The sequence below is a fragment of the Somniosus microcephalus genome, chromosome 23 (assembly GCF_052327205.1).
Source record: "Somniosus microcephalus isolate GS21.2 chromosome 23, FLI_Smic_1.0, whole genome shotgun sequence".
Lineage (NCBI taxonomy): Eukaryota > Metazoa > Chordata > Chondrichthyes > Squaliformes > Somniosidae > Somniosus > Somniosus microcephalus.
This window is the reverse complement of record NC_141009.1, coordinates 13648044-13664057: the sequence shown is the minus strand read 5'-3', so window position 1 is coordinate 13664057 and position 16014 is coordinate 13648044. Positions and strand designations below refer to the sequence as shown.

Here is a 16014-nt window from a genome sequence, read left to right as displayed (position 1 = left end):
ATTTTTTGCCAGTTTCTTTGACTCCCCATAAATTTGGAAGACTAATAGCAATCCTTTCATACCGATTGAGTTAGTTTAATAGGACTGAGTTCCTAACCTTATCTGTGTCGCACAGGGATACTCCACATGGAGACCAGGCCACTCGGAGGAATGGGGGTGGGGATGAACATTGGGCGAGTCGTTCCCTACCAACTAAGAGTGACGTTAGCTGCGCCTGGCAAGAACGTTCAACTTAAAAGGCAAGCGGCCTGATTTGGGGGGTGGGTGTGAGGGCCCGTGAAGGTGATAGCAGGACTTCACCGACGAGTGAACAACCTAAGGAACAGGGTTCAGCAAGACAAGACCCCCTCTTCAAAAGGGGTCCCGAGGTGGACCCTCTCTTTAAACTCATACACACTAATCTTTTCCCTCAATTTCAAAGAGTAATTCAATGGAACGGGCCTGATAGCGGAGCTGGTGAATGTACTGCCAAGTGTGCCGTGCATCTGCAAGGTCCCAGTTGGCAGCCTTGGTATATGCGGAGTCAGTTGATTTCTGCTGGGATGGCATTAGGGGCACTGCAACTGGACTCACTGTCCCTGGGCTAGAAAGAACCTAAGGACATGAGAAACAGGAGCAGGAGTCGACCACTTGGCCCCTCGAGCTTGCTCCGCCATTCAATAAGATCATGGCTGATCCTGGGCTCAAAGCCACTTCCCTGCCCGCTCCCCATAACCCTTCACTCCATTATCTTGCAAAAATCTGTCTATCTCCACCTTAAATGTATTTAATGACCCAGCCTCCATGGCTCTCTGGGGGAGAGAATTCCACAGATTTACAACCCTCTGAGAGAAGAAATTCCTCCTCCTCTCAGTTCTAAAAGGGCGACCCTTTATTCTGAAACTATGCCCCCAAGTTGTAGATTTCCCCACGCGGGGAAACATCCTCTCTGCATCTACCTTGTCGAGCCCCCTCAGTATCTTATATGTTTCAATAAGATTACCTCTCATTCTTCTAAATTCCAATGAGTATAGGCCCAGTCTGCTCAAACTTTCTTCATAAGTCAACCCCCCTCATCTCTGGAATTAACCTAGTGAATCGTCTCTGAACTGCAGGTGAGAAAGCCAGCCAGGGTTTGTGTTTCCGATTGCTGTGCAATGACTGAGAGGTGTCCGCGTTTTTGTACTTTGGATGAAGACAGGATCCGGCAGGGTTGCGAAGCCTCCCACTGTGGAATAGCCTGCCGAGGAACGGCCACCAGGGCCAGGTCCCAGAGGGTGCCTGGCACCCGGATCAACACGGCCCCCCTGCAACCAGTCAGCGCCTCCAGCTGAGGAGGGGAGAAAACTGGTCAAACAGAATTAATTTGTTTCGACGTTCAATCACACGTCAAGAAAATTAAAACCGACTGACATTCCTTATCAGTTTACAAGTCAGATTTAGTAAATTAAATAAGCAGATGTTAACCCAACCACACAAAGAAACTTCAGCCGCTTGGCTCCTTTCTCCACATTTGGCATGCTGTTAATTTGCCTGAGGTCATTTTGTTTTAAAAATTGCAGCCACATTTTCTTCACAAGCAGCAGATCCATTCATTACTGCCCTCACAGCGAGCAAACTGGGCCGCGGTTACATCCGTCCCTGCCAAAATCTTGGGATTTTATGTTTTATTCAGGGGCTCAATTAAGGACTTAAGTGAATTGAAGGGGTTAGTGTAGGAAGGGGGTGGGGAACAGACAGAGAGAGAGGGAGAGATTCATCAGTGGTGGGGGAGGGGTCGCTTTTTTCAACATCTAGCTGGAGTAAGCAGCAAAAGCTATTTTTTCCTCTCGATTTTCTGTCCCTCTCCTGGAGCCCTTGCCCAAACCTTCATTCTTCATGGAAGAGTCCAGACAATCAAATCCAACCCAGTCCTGTCCAAAACCTAGGCCCACACTGGATCAGAAGCAGGAACCATGCTTGCTTTTTCACTCTCTGTCCCATGGATACTGAGGCCAACGTTAACGCCCTAATTATCACCCTAATTATCACCCTAATTGAGATTAGTTGACTCAACACAGACCACAAACCAAGCCTGGTTCCAAACCGGCCTGTACAACTCAATCACACAGTGAAAGAACTTGCATCTACACATCGTGTCTTACCACATCTCTTGGGAATATAGGAACAGGAGGAGGCCATTCAGCCCCTCGAGCCTGTTCCACCATTCAATGAGATCATGGCTGACCTATGACCTAATTCCATATACCCGCCTTTGCCCCATAACCCTTAATAATTTTGGTTAACAAAAATCTATCAATCTCAGATTTAAAATTAACAATTGATCGAACATCAATTGCCATTTGCGGAAGAGTTTTCCAAACTTCTACCACCCTTTGTGTGTAGAATTGTTTCCTAATTTCACTCCTGAAAGGTCTGGCTCTAATTTTTAGACTATGACCCCCTAGTCCTAGACGCCCCAACCAGCAGAAATAGTTTCTATCTGTTCCCCCGAATATCTTGAAAACTTTGATCAAATCACCCCTTAGCCTTCTAAATTCCAGGGACTATAACCCTAGTTTCTGTAATCTCTCCTCGTAACTTAACCCCTGCAGTCCAGGTGTCATTCTGGTAAACCTAGGCTGCACTCCCTCCAAGGCCAGTATATCCTTCCTCAGGTGTGGTGCCCAGAACTGCTCACAGTGCTCCAGGTGTCTCTAGACTCTTAGACAATGAATTACATTTGCAGAGTCAGTAGGTAAACACAGCATCCATTCTGCACGCAGCAAGATCCCACACACAGCGATGCGCTAAGTTAAATTGGTTTTCGGCGGCGTTGGTTGAAGAAGGAGCGTTGGCCGGTGCACCGAGAAACTCCCTGCTCCTCTCTCAGTAGTGCCGCAAGATCTTTAACCTCCATCGGAAGAGCCGGCAGATGGGGCCTTGGTGCACGGGGCAGATTGTACACTGTCTATGGATTTGCTGAGTTGGTGACCAATGTCCTTATTTTCCCCCTTTAAGACCAACTCTGTTTCACCTTTTCTGGCGCTTGTACGGGGAAGAAAACCGACTGACCTTCCGTCCACAGCATCCATTATCTTGCAGTCGATCTCCTGCTCGTACAACGCCCGAAGCATCCGCTTGCGCCTGTCCGGGCGCCGCTGGAGGTTGATTAGGAAAACCTGCAACAAAATAAGACAAAATTAAAAACCTCTCTGTGCTCCCCCCCACCGCCGACAAAAGGCTTCAACTCCTTACTGGGCTACAGTCCCAAAGGGCCCCGGATGTACAGACAGTATTCCGCCAATGAAAACTCAAATTTTCCAAACGGGATGCTCCCCAATTGGCGGGCGGGAAGGAGGCATTCGGAGGAAGAAACCGGGTTTAAATTTAACTCGCATTCAGGGGGACAAGAAAGGTCGAATTAAAAGGAAGAGGAAAAGGAGAGAAACAAAAGGAAGGCAGAACAAACACATGTAAAGCGCATTGTGTTTATTTTTATGTAAGGTTGTGCGTTTAGCATTTCAGGGTTAACTAATATACAGTCGTTATATTTGTCTAATTTGTTACCGTAATGTTAGAGAGTTTGTTTCAGCATCGAGGTGCGAGAGCTGAAAACATACTAAACAGGCAGAAAGGATCTATGAGCAGTCCAAAGGTTAATATATTCATAGAAATACATTAAAAGTTACAACAAGGAAACAGGCTACTTGGCCCAGCCAGTCTGTGTCATCACTTTCCCTCCAACATGAGCCAATTCATATTTACGATTTACACTCATACGGCACCATTTACCTCCCAGAAGAAACATAGAAGATAGGAGCAGGAGTAGGCCATTCGGCCCCTCGAGCCTGCTCCGCCATTCAATGAGATCATGGCTGATCATCAAAATTCAGTACCCTGTCCCTGCCTTCTCCCCATATCCCTTGATCCCTTTAGCCTTAAGAAATATATCTAACACCTTCTTGAATATATTTAATGAATTGGCCTCCGCTGCCTTCTGTGGTAGAGAATTCCACAGGTTCACCACTCTCTGGGTGAAGAAATTCCTCCTCATCTCTGTCCTAAATGGCTTACCCCTTATCCTTAGACTGTGACCCCTGGTTCTGGACTCCCCGACCATCGGGAACATCCTTCCTGCATCTAGTCTGTCTAGTCCTGTTAGGATTTTATAAGCTTCAATGAGATCCCCTCTCATTCTTCTAAACTCCAGCGAGTATAAGCCCAATCGACCCAATCTCAACTCATACGTCATTCCTGCCATCCCAGGTATCAGTCTGGTGAATCTTCGCTGCACTCCCTCCATGGCAAGAACATCCTTCCTCAGATAAGGCGACCAAAACTGTACACAATACTCAAGGTGAGGTCTCACCAAGGCCCTGTATAACTGCAGCAAGACATCCTTGTTCCTGTACTCAAACCCTCTCACTACGAAGGCCAACATACCATTTGCCTTCTTAACCGCCTGCTGCACCTGCATGCTTACCTTCAGCGACTGGTGCACAAGGACACCCAGGTCTCGTTGCACTTCCCCTTCTCCCAATCTATTGCCGTTCAGATAATAATCTGCCTTCCGGTTTTTGCCACCAAAGTGGATAACCTCGTATTTATCCACATTATACTGCATCTGCCATGCTTCTGCCCAATCACCCAACCTGTCCAAATCAAAGAGCGTCGCAAGGGGAGGAGATTGACATTGAGCAAGAGGTAGGAGAGGATAATTAGGGGAGGTGACCAAAAGTGCACCCAAAGAGATCAGTTTTTAAGGAGACTTTTCATAGAATCGTGGAAATTTACAGCACAGAAGGAGGCCATTCGGCCCATCTTGTCCACGCCGGCCGACAAAGAGCCATCCGGCCTTATCCCACTTTCCAGCTCTTGGTCCGTATCCTTCGAGGTTACGGCACTTCAAGTGCACATCCAAGTACTTTTTAAATGCGATGAGGGTTTCTGCCTCTACCACCCTTTCAGGCAGTGAGTTCCAGACCCCCACCACCCTCTGGGTGAAACAGTATCTCCTCTACTCCCCTCTAAACCGCCGACCAATTACTTTAAATCTCTGCCCCCTGGTTATCGACCCCTCTGCTAAGGGAAATAGGTCCTTCCTATCCACTCTATCTAGGCCCCTCATAATTTTATACACCTCAATTTGAAAGTGGGGAGGGAGGCAGGGAGACAAAGAGGTTAAGGGAGAGAATCCCAATGAACACAGTGGCTGTAAGCTCTGCCAATGATTGGGGGGGGGCGGGGGGGGATTACGAGGTGAAGAGGGAGACCCTGGGGAAGGCCCAGATGGGAGACCAGAATTGGAAGAGCAGATGATATGTGCACAGGTGTGTTGCAGCAGTCGAGTGGGCCAAAACATTGGAGGGATTTGAAGGGGAGGACCAACAATTTAGGCCTAGAAATTGCGGTCGGAGGCATACCTCCAGAGTACACCTCCGACCCGCGAAACATTTACAAAATTACCTCCTGGCGCCCAGTGCTGTGGAGAGTTGCGGTCTCAGGCCTCAAGGCAGAGGGCAGCGTAATGGCCCACGGATCCCAAGGACGCAGGCGGTTCGGAAGCGTCCCGGGGATCACATGGGCCCGGTCCTCCAATGACAAAGGAGGATTCCATTGCAACCATTTACGAAGGGAATCCCCTAATGATATGCAGTGGAATCGCGAAATGTAAAAAATTATACAATTAACAGAATTTTAATTTTAATTATAGTTATCTTCATTACACCAAACTCAATAAGAATTTAATTTTTTGATAATTTCACACATCATTAAAACTGTAATCCATGCTAATATTTGTATACTCATTTAATAAAAAGTGTATGTTAATTTTGGATATGTAAATGTTTAATTTAAGCCTTAGATTTCCCACTTACGCTGATGCAAACAGGCCCTATGCCTGCTTGCATTCACCGTAAGACTTACGTGGGCAATTGCTGGCCAGTCGCAGGGCAAAGAGCCCAACTCTGCGCCAGCGATTGCTTTTTCGGACCTCCGCGGATGGCCTGTCAACGCGTCCGTTGACAGGCCGCAAAGTGCATGTGGAAATCCGGAACTTGGGGGCATCTCAGGGGGATTACGACGACGTACTCAGAGAGTATGTCGTGACAGACACCACAATTTCCAAGGCCTTGAAGTCCATGAATCCGGGATAGAAAACCAAATGGGAGATCGGCGGGGACAGGAGTGATGGGTGGGCGGAACAGTCGTTTAACTCAAACCCTCACTCAACCTTGTTTCCAAAGATGCTTCTCACTCCAGCCACGGAGCGACCCCACCCTCCCAGCACTGTGCTTACCTCATCAAATATCATTTTATCCGGATACTTTGGCGGGAGGTAGGTGAACCGCGATGGGTACATTGGAGGTCCATCAACTGCAAGGGGAAAGACAAAGCCTGGCTGAAATAAATCCCACAGTATGTTTCCACAGAAATTGGACGAACTAGGCTCAGAAACTAGCGACAAATACTGCTGGGACCTGCCAAACGTTTAGAATATTGGCATACTTTTTAATAATTTTGTTTTAATGCTCAGTGAGGCAGTGCTGGGGAATGGGACACTTTGGGTTGATTGTAACTGTTGCCAATGGGCAGGGAAACGGGCATCAGTGGGTCTTCGGTATTCGTTTCCATGACGGGAAGTTCAAAAGCAACTCCTTGGGCATCAGCATCAAGCAGTCCCAAGGAAGTCATGGAATACAAGCTGAGTAAAGCTCTCTCCACTCTGCTCCAGCCTTATCCCTGTGGCCTCCTGTTACCCTGGAGCATCCCCGGGCTACAGGGGTGTGGCATTTGTCACGCCAGCGGTCGTCACGGGCTGGCCGAGCGAGCCTGGCACTTGTGGTAAACTGTAGGGGCTCCACACTTACCAGGAACTGGTTTTGGGACAGCCTCAAACTCACCGTCACATACAAACGGAGGAGACCCTTCATCCCTCCAGTTCTGGAGGTAAAAGGACACTGTCCATTCCACAGCATTACGTCGCTTCCATATTTGGGTACAATCAACGTTCCCTCTAAGCTGCGTGGCCGCACAGCTCTCTGACGGTCCCGTGCATCCCAGGACCGGCTTTTCCGATGGTAAATTTCACGCACATGTGAAACTGTGAATGGGCCTTTAAGGGGCTGCGTACACTTCCAAAAAATTAGGGGCAACATTGGTTACAGTAACTATCAATTTATATATATTTTATTTTACAATCTGCTATATTATATAACACCCATATAATATAATGTCCACAATGTACAAAATATATTGTATTGTATACTGTCCACCGCATACAATAACATTTATATACTATACTATCTGTGTGTTAAGTCTATACTGGCTGTATTGTATAATCTGCACTGATTGTTATAGAATATGATAATAAAGTTTATACACTGATTCATTATATAATATTTAGACTAATTCTTAAATAATGTACACAAACTTTATATTAACTAATATACGAGTGATTATATATACTGTTTGTATATAAAACATATTACCCAAGAATCAACTGCAGATCATATAGATTAAAAAAAATTAATTGTCCTCACCAACCCCACACTGTATATTAGAAAATAACAAGTAAATGGGGGCTAGGAATTACTAAAGTCAGATTCCTGTCTGTTGATGGTGCTGGCTCACTGTTATTTTCTGTATATTATATATAGTGGGCGCAGATTCTTTCTCAACAAACTAGTCATCATCGTGTCACTCAGCGCCCCGCGGAAAGTGGTCTGCTTCTAAACGCACTGCCCCTGGTCTGGCAGAATGTCTCCCTCCTGCCTCCATTTAAGGACTTACCATTCCCGCTGCTAAATCCATGCCATCTCCGGCCGTGCATTCTATTCCACCGTTGGAATAGTGGACCCAGCTACTCCCTTAATGCTCTTGAACTGGCGTTAATAGCGGAGTAGGCGTGCCCGAGTCACTGCCCTCTGATTCCCCGAGGAGCGGGGGTGGGGGCGGGGGCGTCTAGGAGAAGCCCTTGCCTTCTGTCAGAAACTCTTCCCAATCAAGGTAAACCAAGATCCCCCCCAAAAAAAGACCCAGATCCTACCACTCCATGGTACAGTGCATTAGGAGCATCAGAGTCTTGGACAGGTTAACTCAGCATTGGAAACAATTACAGGAAACTCTTTTTTATCCGGCACCGACGGGACTGGCGTGGTGCCGGTTTATCAAAAAGTCCGGATTACAGAGAGGTATAGTAAAAGGTACGAGAGCCCTGTACACGGCCACAGATCCAGGCGTCCCTGTTGCATAGCAACAGGTGCAGGAACCCCAGCCACAGACCAAGCGTCCCTGTTGCATAGCAACAGGTGCAGGAACCCTGGTTACACGGCCACAGATCCAGGAACGGCCACTAATATGAAGTAAAACTTACCTGAACCTACTCCTGAATTTTGCCGGTTAAGAGAGATTTCCGGTTATTTAGGTGCCGGTAAATCGAGTTTCCTGTATCTGAAGTAGTGCACTAATAACTCTTCCCATTTATACGCATGTCCAGTATCATTCACAGCACTGGATGGTGCCATGCCAAAGGAATCCAGCTTGTTTGGATTATAATTTTGAGCTACACATATGTGAATGGCTCAGCTATTGAGACTCAGTGGGATTCGGAGCCTGATTTAGCCACTGAATTTCTCAGCTGCTCTGTGTCTCAAGTAGCCTGATGAACCCTGCAAGGCCTAGCTGAAGGCCAAGAAGTCTTCAGTTTATCTGAGGTGACTTCATAAACAGGCTCACTGCGTAAGAGAATCGTTGATGTGATTTTCATTTTTTTCTTGGTGTTTGCTTTGAGCCAGGGCTGGGGAACGGAGCAATGTGTCCCCTCTGAGCACCCACCTATCAGCGGGAAGCTCTCTGGGTCAATTCCCGGAGAGAGACGACTGAAGAACGAAGCCTCCTCTACCGTGGCCCTCACCAACGCACCCCGCAGCTGGTATACCAGGGGGTGGGACAGGCAGCAACCTGCCTCACCCTGCTGAAGCAAGTGGTGAGAAGCTCGCAAGGGAAACAGGAGGCCGAAAACTACTGGATAACTGCAATTCTAAAAAAAGAAATTGCAGAGACCGGTGAACTGGCCTTGAGTTCAGATTTTTGTTTCAGTTCAATCTGTTTTCAAAGCAATTACACAGACTGGAGTTATAACCTGGGGGGTGGGGTGGGCATGGGGCTGACAGAAATTGAATAGACTGGGCCTATATTCTCTGGAGTTTAGAAGAATGAGAGGTGATCTCATTCAAACATTTAAGATTCTGAGGGGGATTGACAGGGTAGATGCTGAGAGGTTGTTTCCCCTGGCTGGAGAGTCTAGAACTAGGGGGGTCATAGTCTCAGGATAAGGGGTCGGCCATTTAGGACTGAGATGAGGAAGAATTTCTTCACTCAGAGGGTGGTGAATCTTTGGAATTCTCTACCCCAGAGGGCTGTGGATGCTGAGTCTTTGAGTATATTCAAGGCTGAGATCGATAGATTTTTGGACTCCAGAGGAATCAAGGGATATGGAGATCGGGCGGGAAAGTGGAGCTGAGGTTGAAGGTCAGCCATGATCTTATTGAATGGCGGAGCAGGCTCGAGGGGCCGTACGGCCGACTCCTGCTCCTAATTCTTGTGCTGTTATGTTCTCATGTAAATCCCCTTGGGGGGTATGCATCTCTTTGTTTTGGGGCGGGAGGGAATTACTGGTTCCACCCCACCCCCGTTAAGGTATCCCACATCTTCATGTGAGATTCCAGACAGCGAGCTTCAGCAGGCTATTCAACCATCTTAGCCCAGCCCCCAACTCCCCTCATCCGATGTCCAGCAAGGGTCACTGAATAGCAACCAGTGACAGGCTGATTCCCCACCCCAGCCTCTCTCACTAGCCCAGGGGGCATGGAGACTAACTGTAACACCCTTTCTGTGGCTCAGTACCATATCGGGCAATGGATGGGACCATCAAGGGAGCCAGTCAATTCCTGATTCACTGTGGAAACACTGAGCCCCACTGAAGAACCCTGCGAATGAAACGTTGGTAAAATAATGACCGACCGAGGGCACATCTAGTAGTAAGTACTTACCGCCAGACTGTCCTTCACCTGCAAATACTCAACATGCTGAGCAATATCAAACTTGGCCCAGCTCCCGATCCTTAGTTAGTCTGGAGTCAGTTTTCTTTCAGAACAGAGAGATCTGTGTTTGCACAAGAAACCCAAATCCAACCAGACAAGACAATTAAAAGACTGGCTCCAGTGTAGTGTGGAGGGATCAGACCGACCAGCTTTTCTCCCCCTTGCACCCAATTATCTCTCCCCCTCCCCTGAAGGCGCTGACTCAAGCTGGGTTCGGCTATTCTTCTGGTGCCTTGTACGTGTGCGAGCCTAGACAGTGTGATCAAAAGTCATTCGATCGTGAGGGGAACATCACAGCTGAGTCCGGTCCCGTCAAGGTCTCGCGCACACCCATCCTCAAGCAGGAGGCGTTAGAGATCAGGAGAGGGCACGCTGGCTATTCCCGAGCCCCCCTTTTCCTTGCCCAAGGACACCAAGTCCAATTGCAGCAGCCCTATCACTGCCTTGGCTGAGGCTAGCTAACTCAGTCCAGACAAGGATCGAACCTGGGACCTACTTGGGTCGGCGTTGCTCAGTTCCACATCAGGAGGTGCATTCAACCCAGTTAGCCACCGGGGGAGTAGCCCAGCCTGATTTTTTAACTCTCTAGTCCTATATCTCTTTCAACTCTTCGGCAGCACCTCCCAAACCCGCGGCCTCTACCACCAAGAAGGACAAGGGCAGCAGGCGCATGGGAACACCACCACCACCAAGCTCCCCTCCAAATCACACACCATCCTGACTTGGAAATATATCGGGCCGTTCCTTCATCGTCGCTGGGTCAAAATCCTGGAACTCCCTCCCTAACAGCGCTGTGGGAGTACCTTCACCACACGGACTGCAGCGGTTCAAGAAGGTGGCTCACCACCACCTTCTCGAGGGTAATTAGGGATGGACAATAAATGCTGGCCTTACCAGCGACACCCAGATCCCAGGAATGAATAAAAAAACTTGCTTGTTGAATAATAACAGCAGCATAGATTAGACACAGTGGCTGGGATTTCCTTCTTTGGCACTTGGCAATCCCAGGACTTCACTTTAATAGGTGGAAATTTGCAGGCTGTCAGAACAGAAAACCTCAACTATTTTGTTCCTGGATGTTAATTAAAGCTTCCGACACCGCTTCAAACGTTTTTACACATTTCTTTTTTTAGCGAGGCAGTAACATCCTTTTAAAAATGTTATTTTCTCTCTATCCCGACTCTATGCCAGCAGCAGCGGCACCGAGAGTAAACGGGCCGCTCCGGCAGTGATACTACCACGAGGAGAGGGTGAGAGTGTGATTGGGTGGGGGGTGGGGGAGGGGGAGGGGAGTGACTCTCTCGCTCTCTCTCTCCTACTGCACCACCTTCTCTCGCTGCGGTGAAGCAACAGGTCTCGGCTCCACGCTCCCCTCCGCGGCAGCGCAACCGAGACCCAGGACCTCACTCCACGACCCCGTGAACCGGTTCTTCCGACACAAACACTGCCGCACAAACAACAAACACAGTTTCATCTACGCACTTAAACGGAGCTTCAAGCACGTGATGTTACCAATACCTCGTTGACTTATAAAATTAAAGCAAATTGTTGGATATCGTGGAGAGTTAAAGGATTAACAGTCAAATTTTTTTGTATGATAGAGCATTAGACTTTCCAATATAAACATGATGGCTTTGCAGTGTCGTGAGAGAAATGCATAGCTTGTCTTCTGACATGTAAAGTGCTTGTGCAAAGAAATACATGGCAGTAATGATCTCAGCCATGAGTGATTAAAGTGTAACTTTAGGGGCTAGGGTAATAAACATAGGTAGAGTATGGAAAGGTGATGGTTGATAAAGCCTGTTCTTGAAAGGGTTTAAGAACAATTGCATCAGGATGTCTTGTTTAAGGGAAGTAGCTTTGGAGTAAACAATTACAACAGTTTACATGAATAGTCTGTCTTCAAAGGATTTGGGAATAGAGTCATGAGTCTTTAATGTAGGCAAAATATGGTGCATAAAGGAGCATGGTTTTCAATAGTAATTCAGAGGGCTCGAAAGATACAGAAACCGAAAAGCCACTCTCCGATCCGGGCTCAGTTGATCCCTCAACCTAGGTATCAATAAAGTCTGTTCCATATATGACACTATACAAAGTGTCTCGTGCTTACTCGAAATCTGTTTTTTTTTTGTTTATTCATTTACGGGATGTGGGCGCTGTCGGCAAGGCCAGCATTTATTTCCCATCCCGAATTGCCCTTGAAGGTGGTGGTGAGCCGCCTTCTTGAATAACTGGCTCGCTCGGCCATTTCAGAGGGCAGTTAAGAGTCAACCACTCTGCTGTGGGTCTGGAGCCAGGCCGGGCAAGGACGGCAGATTTCCTTCCCTAAAGAGCATTAGTGAACCAGATGAGTTTTTGCGACAATGCAATAGTTTCATGGTCACCAGCTTTTTTTAATTTCAGGTTTATTTAATAAATTGAATTTAAATTCCCCCAGCTGCCGCGGTGGGATGTGAACTCATGTCTCCAGATCATTAGTCCAGGCTCGAGGAACAGCACCTCATCTTTCGATTAGGCACTCTACAGCCCTCTGGACTCAACACAGAGTTCAACAATTTCAGATCATAACCTCGGCCCCTATCACATATATATATTACTAGCTGGAGTGCCCGGCGGTGCCGAGGCTTTTTCGAGGGCATGTTGTTGTTGGAAGAGAGAGAGAGAGAGCGACTGGGGGGGGAAAGAGAGAGAGCGACTGGGGGGGGGGGGGGGGAAAGAGAGAGAGCGACTGGGGGGGGGGGGAAAGAGAGAGAGCGACTGGGGGGTGGGGGGGAAAGAGAGAGAGCGACTGGGGGGGGGGGAAAAGAGAGAGAGCGACTGGGGGGGGGAAAGAGAGAGAGCGACTGGGGGGGGAAAGAGAGAGAGCGACTGGGGGGGGAAAGAGAGAGAGCGACTGGGGGGGGGGAAAAGAGAGAGAGCGACTGGGGGGGGGAAAAGAGAGCGACTGGGGGGGGGAAGAGAGAGAGCGACTGGGGGGGGGGGGAAGAGAGAGAGCGACTGGGGGGGGAAGAGAGAGAGCGACTGGGGGGGGAAAGAGAGAGAGCGACTGGGGGGGGGGGGAAAAGAGAGAGAGCGACTGGGGGGGGGGAAAAAGAGAGAGAGCGACTGGGGGGGGGGGAAAGAGAGAGAGAGAGCGACTGGGGGGGGGGGGGAAGAGAGAGAGAGAGCGACTGGGGGGGGGGAAAGAGAGAGCACGCGACGGGGGGGGGGGGGAAAGAGAGAGCGCGCGACGGGGGGGGGGGGAGAGAGAGCGCGCGACGGGGGGGGGGGGGGAAGAGAGAGCGCGCGACGGGGGGGGGGGGGGGAAGAGAGAGCGCGCGACGGGGGGGGGGGAAGAGAGAGCGCGCGACGGGGGGGGGGGGGAAGAGAGAGCGCGCGACGGGGGGGAGGAAGAGAGAGCGCGCGACGGGGGGGAGGAAGAGAGAGCGCGCGACGGGGGGGGGGGGAAGAGAGAGCGCGCGACGGGGGGGAGAAAGAGAGCGCGCGACGGGGGGGGAGAAAGAGAGCGCGCGACGGGGGGGGAAAGAGAGAGCGCGCGACGGGGGGGGGGAAAGAGAGAGCGCGCGACGGGGGGGGGGGAAAGAGAGAGCGCGCGACGGGGGGGGGGGGGGAAGAGAGAGCGCGCAACGGTGGGGGGGGGAAGAGAGAGCGCGCGACGGGGGGGGAAGAGAGAGCGCGCGACGGGGGGGGGAAATAGAGAGCGCGCGACGGGGGGGGGAAAGAGAGCGCGCGACGGGGGGGGAAAGAGAGAGCGCGCGACGGGGGGGGAAAGAGAGAGCGCGCGACGGGGGGGGAAAGAGAGAGCGCGCGACGGGGGGGGAAAGAGAGAGCGCGCGACGGGGGGGGGAAAGAGAGAGCGCGCGACGGGGGGGGAAAGAGAGAGCGCGCGACGGGGGGGGAAAGAGAGCGCACGACGGGGGGGGAAGAGAGAGCGCGCGACGGGGGGGGAAGAGAGAGCGCGCGACGGGGGGGGAAGAGAGAGCGCGCGACGGGGGGGGAAGAGAGAGCGCGCGACGGGGGGGGAAAGAGAGAGCGCGCGACGGGGGGGGGGGAAAGAGAGAGCGCGCGACGGGGGGGGGGGGAAGAGAGAGCGCGCGACGGGGGGAGGAGCGGGAAAGAGAGAGCGCGCGACGGGGGGGGAAGAGAGAGCGCGCGACGGGGGGGGAAGAGAGAGCGCGCGACGGGGGGGGAAGAGAGAGCGCGCGACGGGGGGGGGAAAAGAGAGAGCGCGCGACGGGGGGGGGGGAAAGAGAGAGCGCGCGACGGGGGGGGGAGGAAAGAGAGAGCGCGCGACGGGGGGGGAGGAAAGAGAGAGCGCGCGACGGGGGGGGAAAAGAGAGAGCGCGCGACGGGGGGGGGAAAAGAGAGAGCGCGCGACGGGGGGGGGAAAAGAGAGAGCGCGACGGGGGGGGAAAAGAGAGAGCGCGCGACGGGGGGGGGAAAGAGAGAGCGCGCGACGGGGGGGGGAAAAGAGAGAGCGCGCGACGGGGGGGGGGAAAGAGAGCGCGCGACGGGGGGGGAAAGAGAGAGCGCGCGACGGGGGGGGGGAAAGAGAGAGCGCGCGACGGGGGGGGGAAAGAGAGAGCGCGCGACGGGGGGGGGGAAAGAGAGAGCGCGCGACGGGGGGGGAAAGAGAGAGCGCGCGACGGGGGGGGAAAGAGAGAGCGCGCGACGGGGGGGGAAAGAGAGAGCGCGCGACGGGGGGGGGGAAAGAGAGAGCGCGCGACGGGGGGGGAAAAGAGAGAGCGCGCGACGGGGGGGGGGAAAAGAGAGAGCGCGCGACGGGGGGGGGAAAAGAGAGAGCGCGCGACGGGGGGGGGAAAAGAGAGAGCGCGCGACGGGGGGGGGAAAGAGAGAGCGCGCGACGGGGGGGGAAAGAGAGAGCGCGCGACGGGGGGGGGGAAAAGAGAGAGCGCGCGACGGGGGGGGGGAAAGAGAGAGCGCGCGACGGGGGGGGAAAGAGAGAGCGCGCGACGGGGGGGGAAAAGAGAGAGCGCGCGACGGGGGGGGGAAAAGAGAGAGCGCGCGACGGGGGGGGAAAGAGAGAGCGCGCGACGGGGGGGGGAAAGAGAGAGCGCGCGACGGGGGGGGGAAAGAGAGAGCGCGCGACGGGGGGGGGAAAGAGAGAGCGCGCGACGGGGGGGGGAAAGAGAGAGCGCGCGACGGGGGGGGGAAAGAGAGAGCGCGCGACGGGGGGGGGGAAAGAGAGAGCGCGCGACGGGGGGGGGAAAGAGAGAGCGCGCGACGGGGGGGGGGAAAGAGAGAGCGCGCGACGGGGGGGGGGGAAAGAGAGAGCGCGCGACGGGGGGGGAAAGAGAGAGCGCGCGACGGGGGGGGAAAGAGAGAGCGCGCGACGGGGGGGGAAAGAGAGAGCGCGCGACGGGGGGGGAAAGAGAGAGCGCGCGACGGGGGGGAAAGAGAGAGCGCGCGACGGGGGGGAAAGAGAGAGCGCGCGACGGGGGGGGAAAGAGAGAGCGCGCGACGGGGGGGGAAAGAGAGAGCGCGCGACGGGGGGGGAAAGAGAGAGCGCGCGACGGGGGGGGAAAGAGAGAGCGCGCGACGGGGGGGGAAAGAGAGAGCGCGCGACGGGGGGGGAAAGAGAGAGCGCGCGACGGGGGGGGAAAGAGAGAGCGCGCGACGGGGGGGGAAAGAGAGAGCGCGCGACGGGGGGGGAAAGAGAGAGCGCGCGACGGGGGGGGAAAGAGAGAGCGCGCGACGGGGGGGGAAAGAGAGAGCGCGCGACGGGGGGGGAAAGAGAGAGCGCGCGACGGGGGGGGAAAGAGAGAGCGCGCGACGGGGGGGGGAAAGAGAGAGCGCGCGACGGGGGGGGAAAAGAGAGAGCGCGCGACGGGGGGGGAAAGAGAGAGCGCGCGACGGGGGGGGAAAAGAGAGAGCGCGCGACGGGGGGGGGAAAAGAGAGAGCGCGCGACGGGGGGGGGAAAAGAGAGAG

General features: G+C 52.8%; 1 protein-coding gene across 3 annotated transcripts in view; it reads right to left on the bottom strand.

Moving 5' to 3' along the window:
* LOC147101662 (procollagen galactosyltransferase 1-like) overlaps positions 1-16014 on the bottom strand; it is a 94290-nt gene that overhangs the window by 29558 nt on the left and 48718 nt on the right. For all 3 annotated transcript variants that reach the window (XM_085965421.1, XM_085965422.1, XM_085965423.1), the window contains 2 exons: positions 6260-6336; positions 3034-3140 (listed from right to left, as the gene is read on the bottom strand). In XM_085965421.1, coding sequence (XP_085821547.1) covers positions 3034-3140; positions 6260-6336 — 184 coding nt within the window. The remainder of the gene's footprint in view (positions 1-3033; positions 3141-6259; positions 6337-16014) is intronic.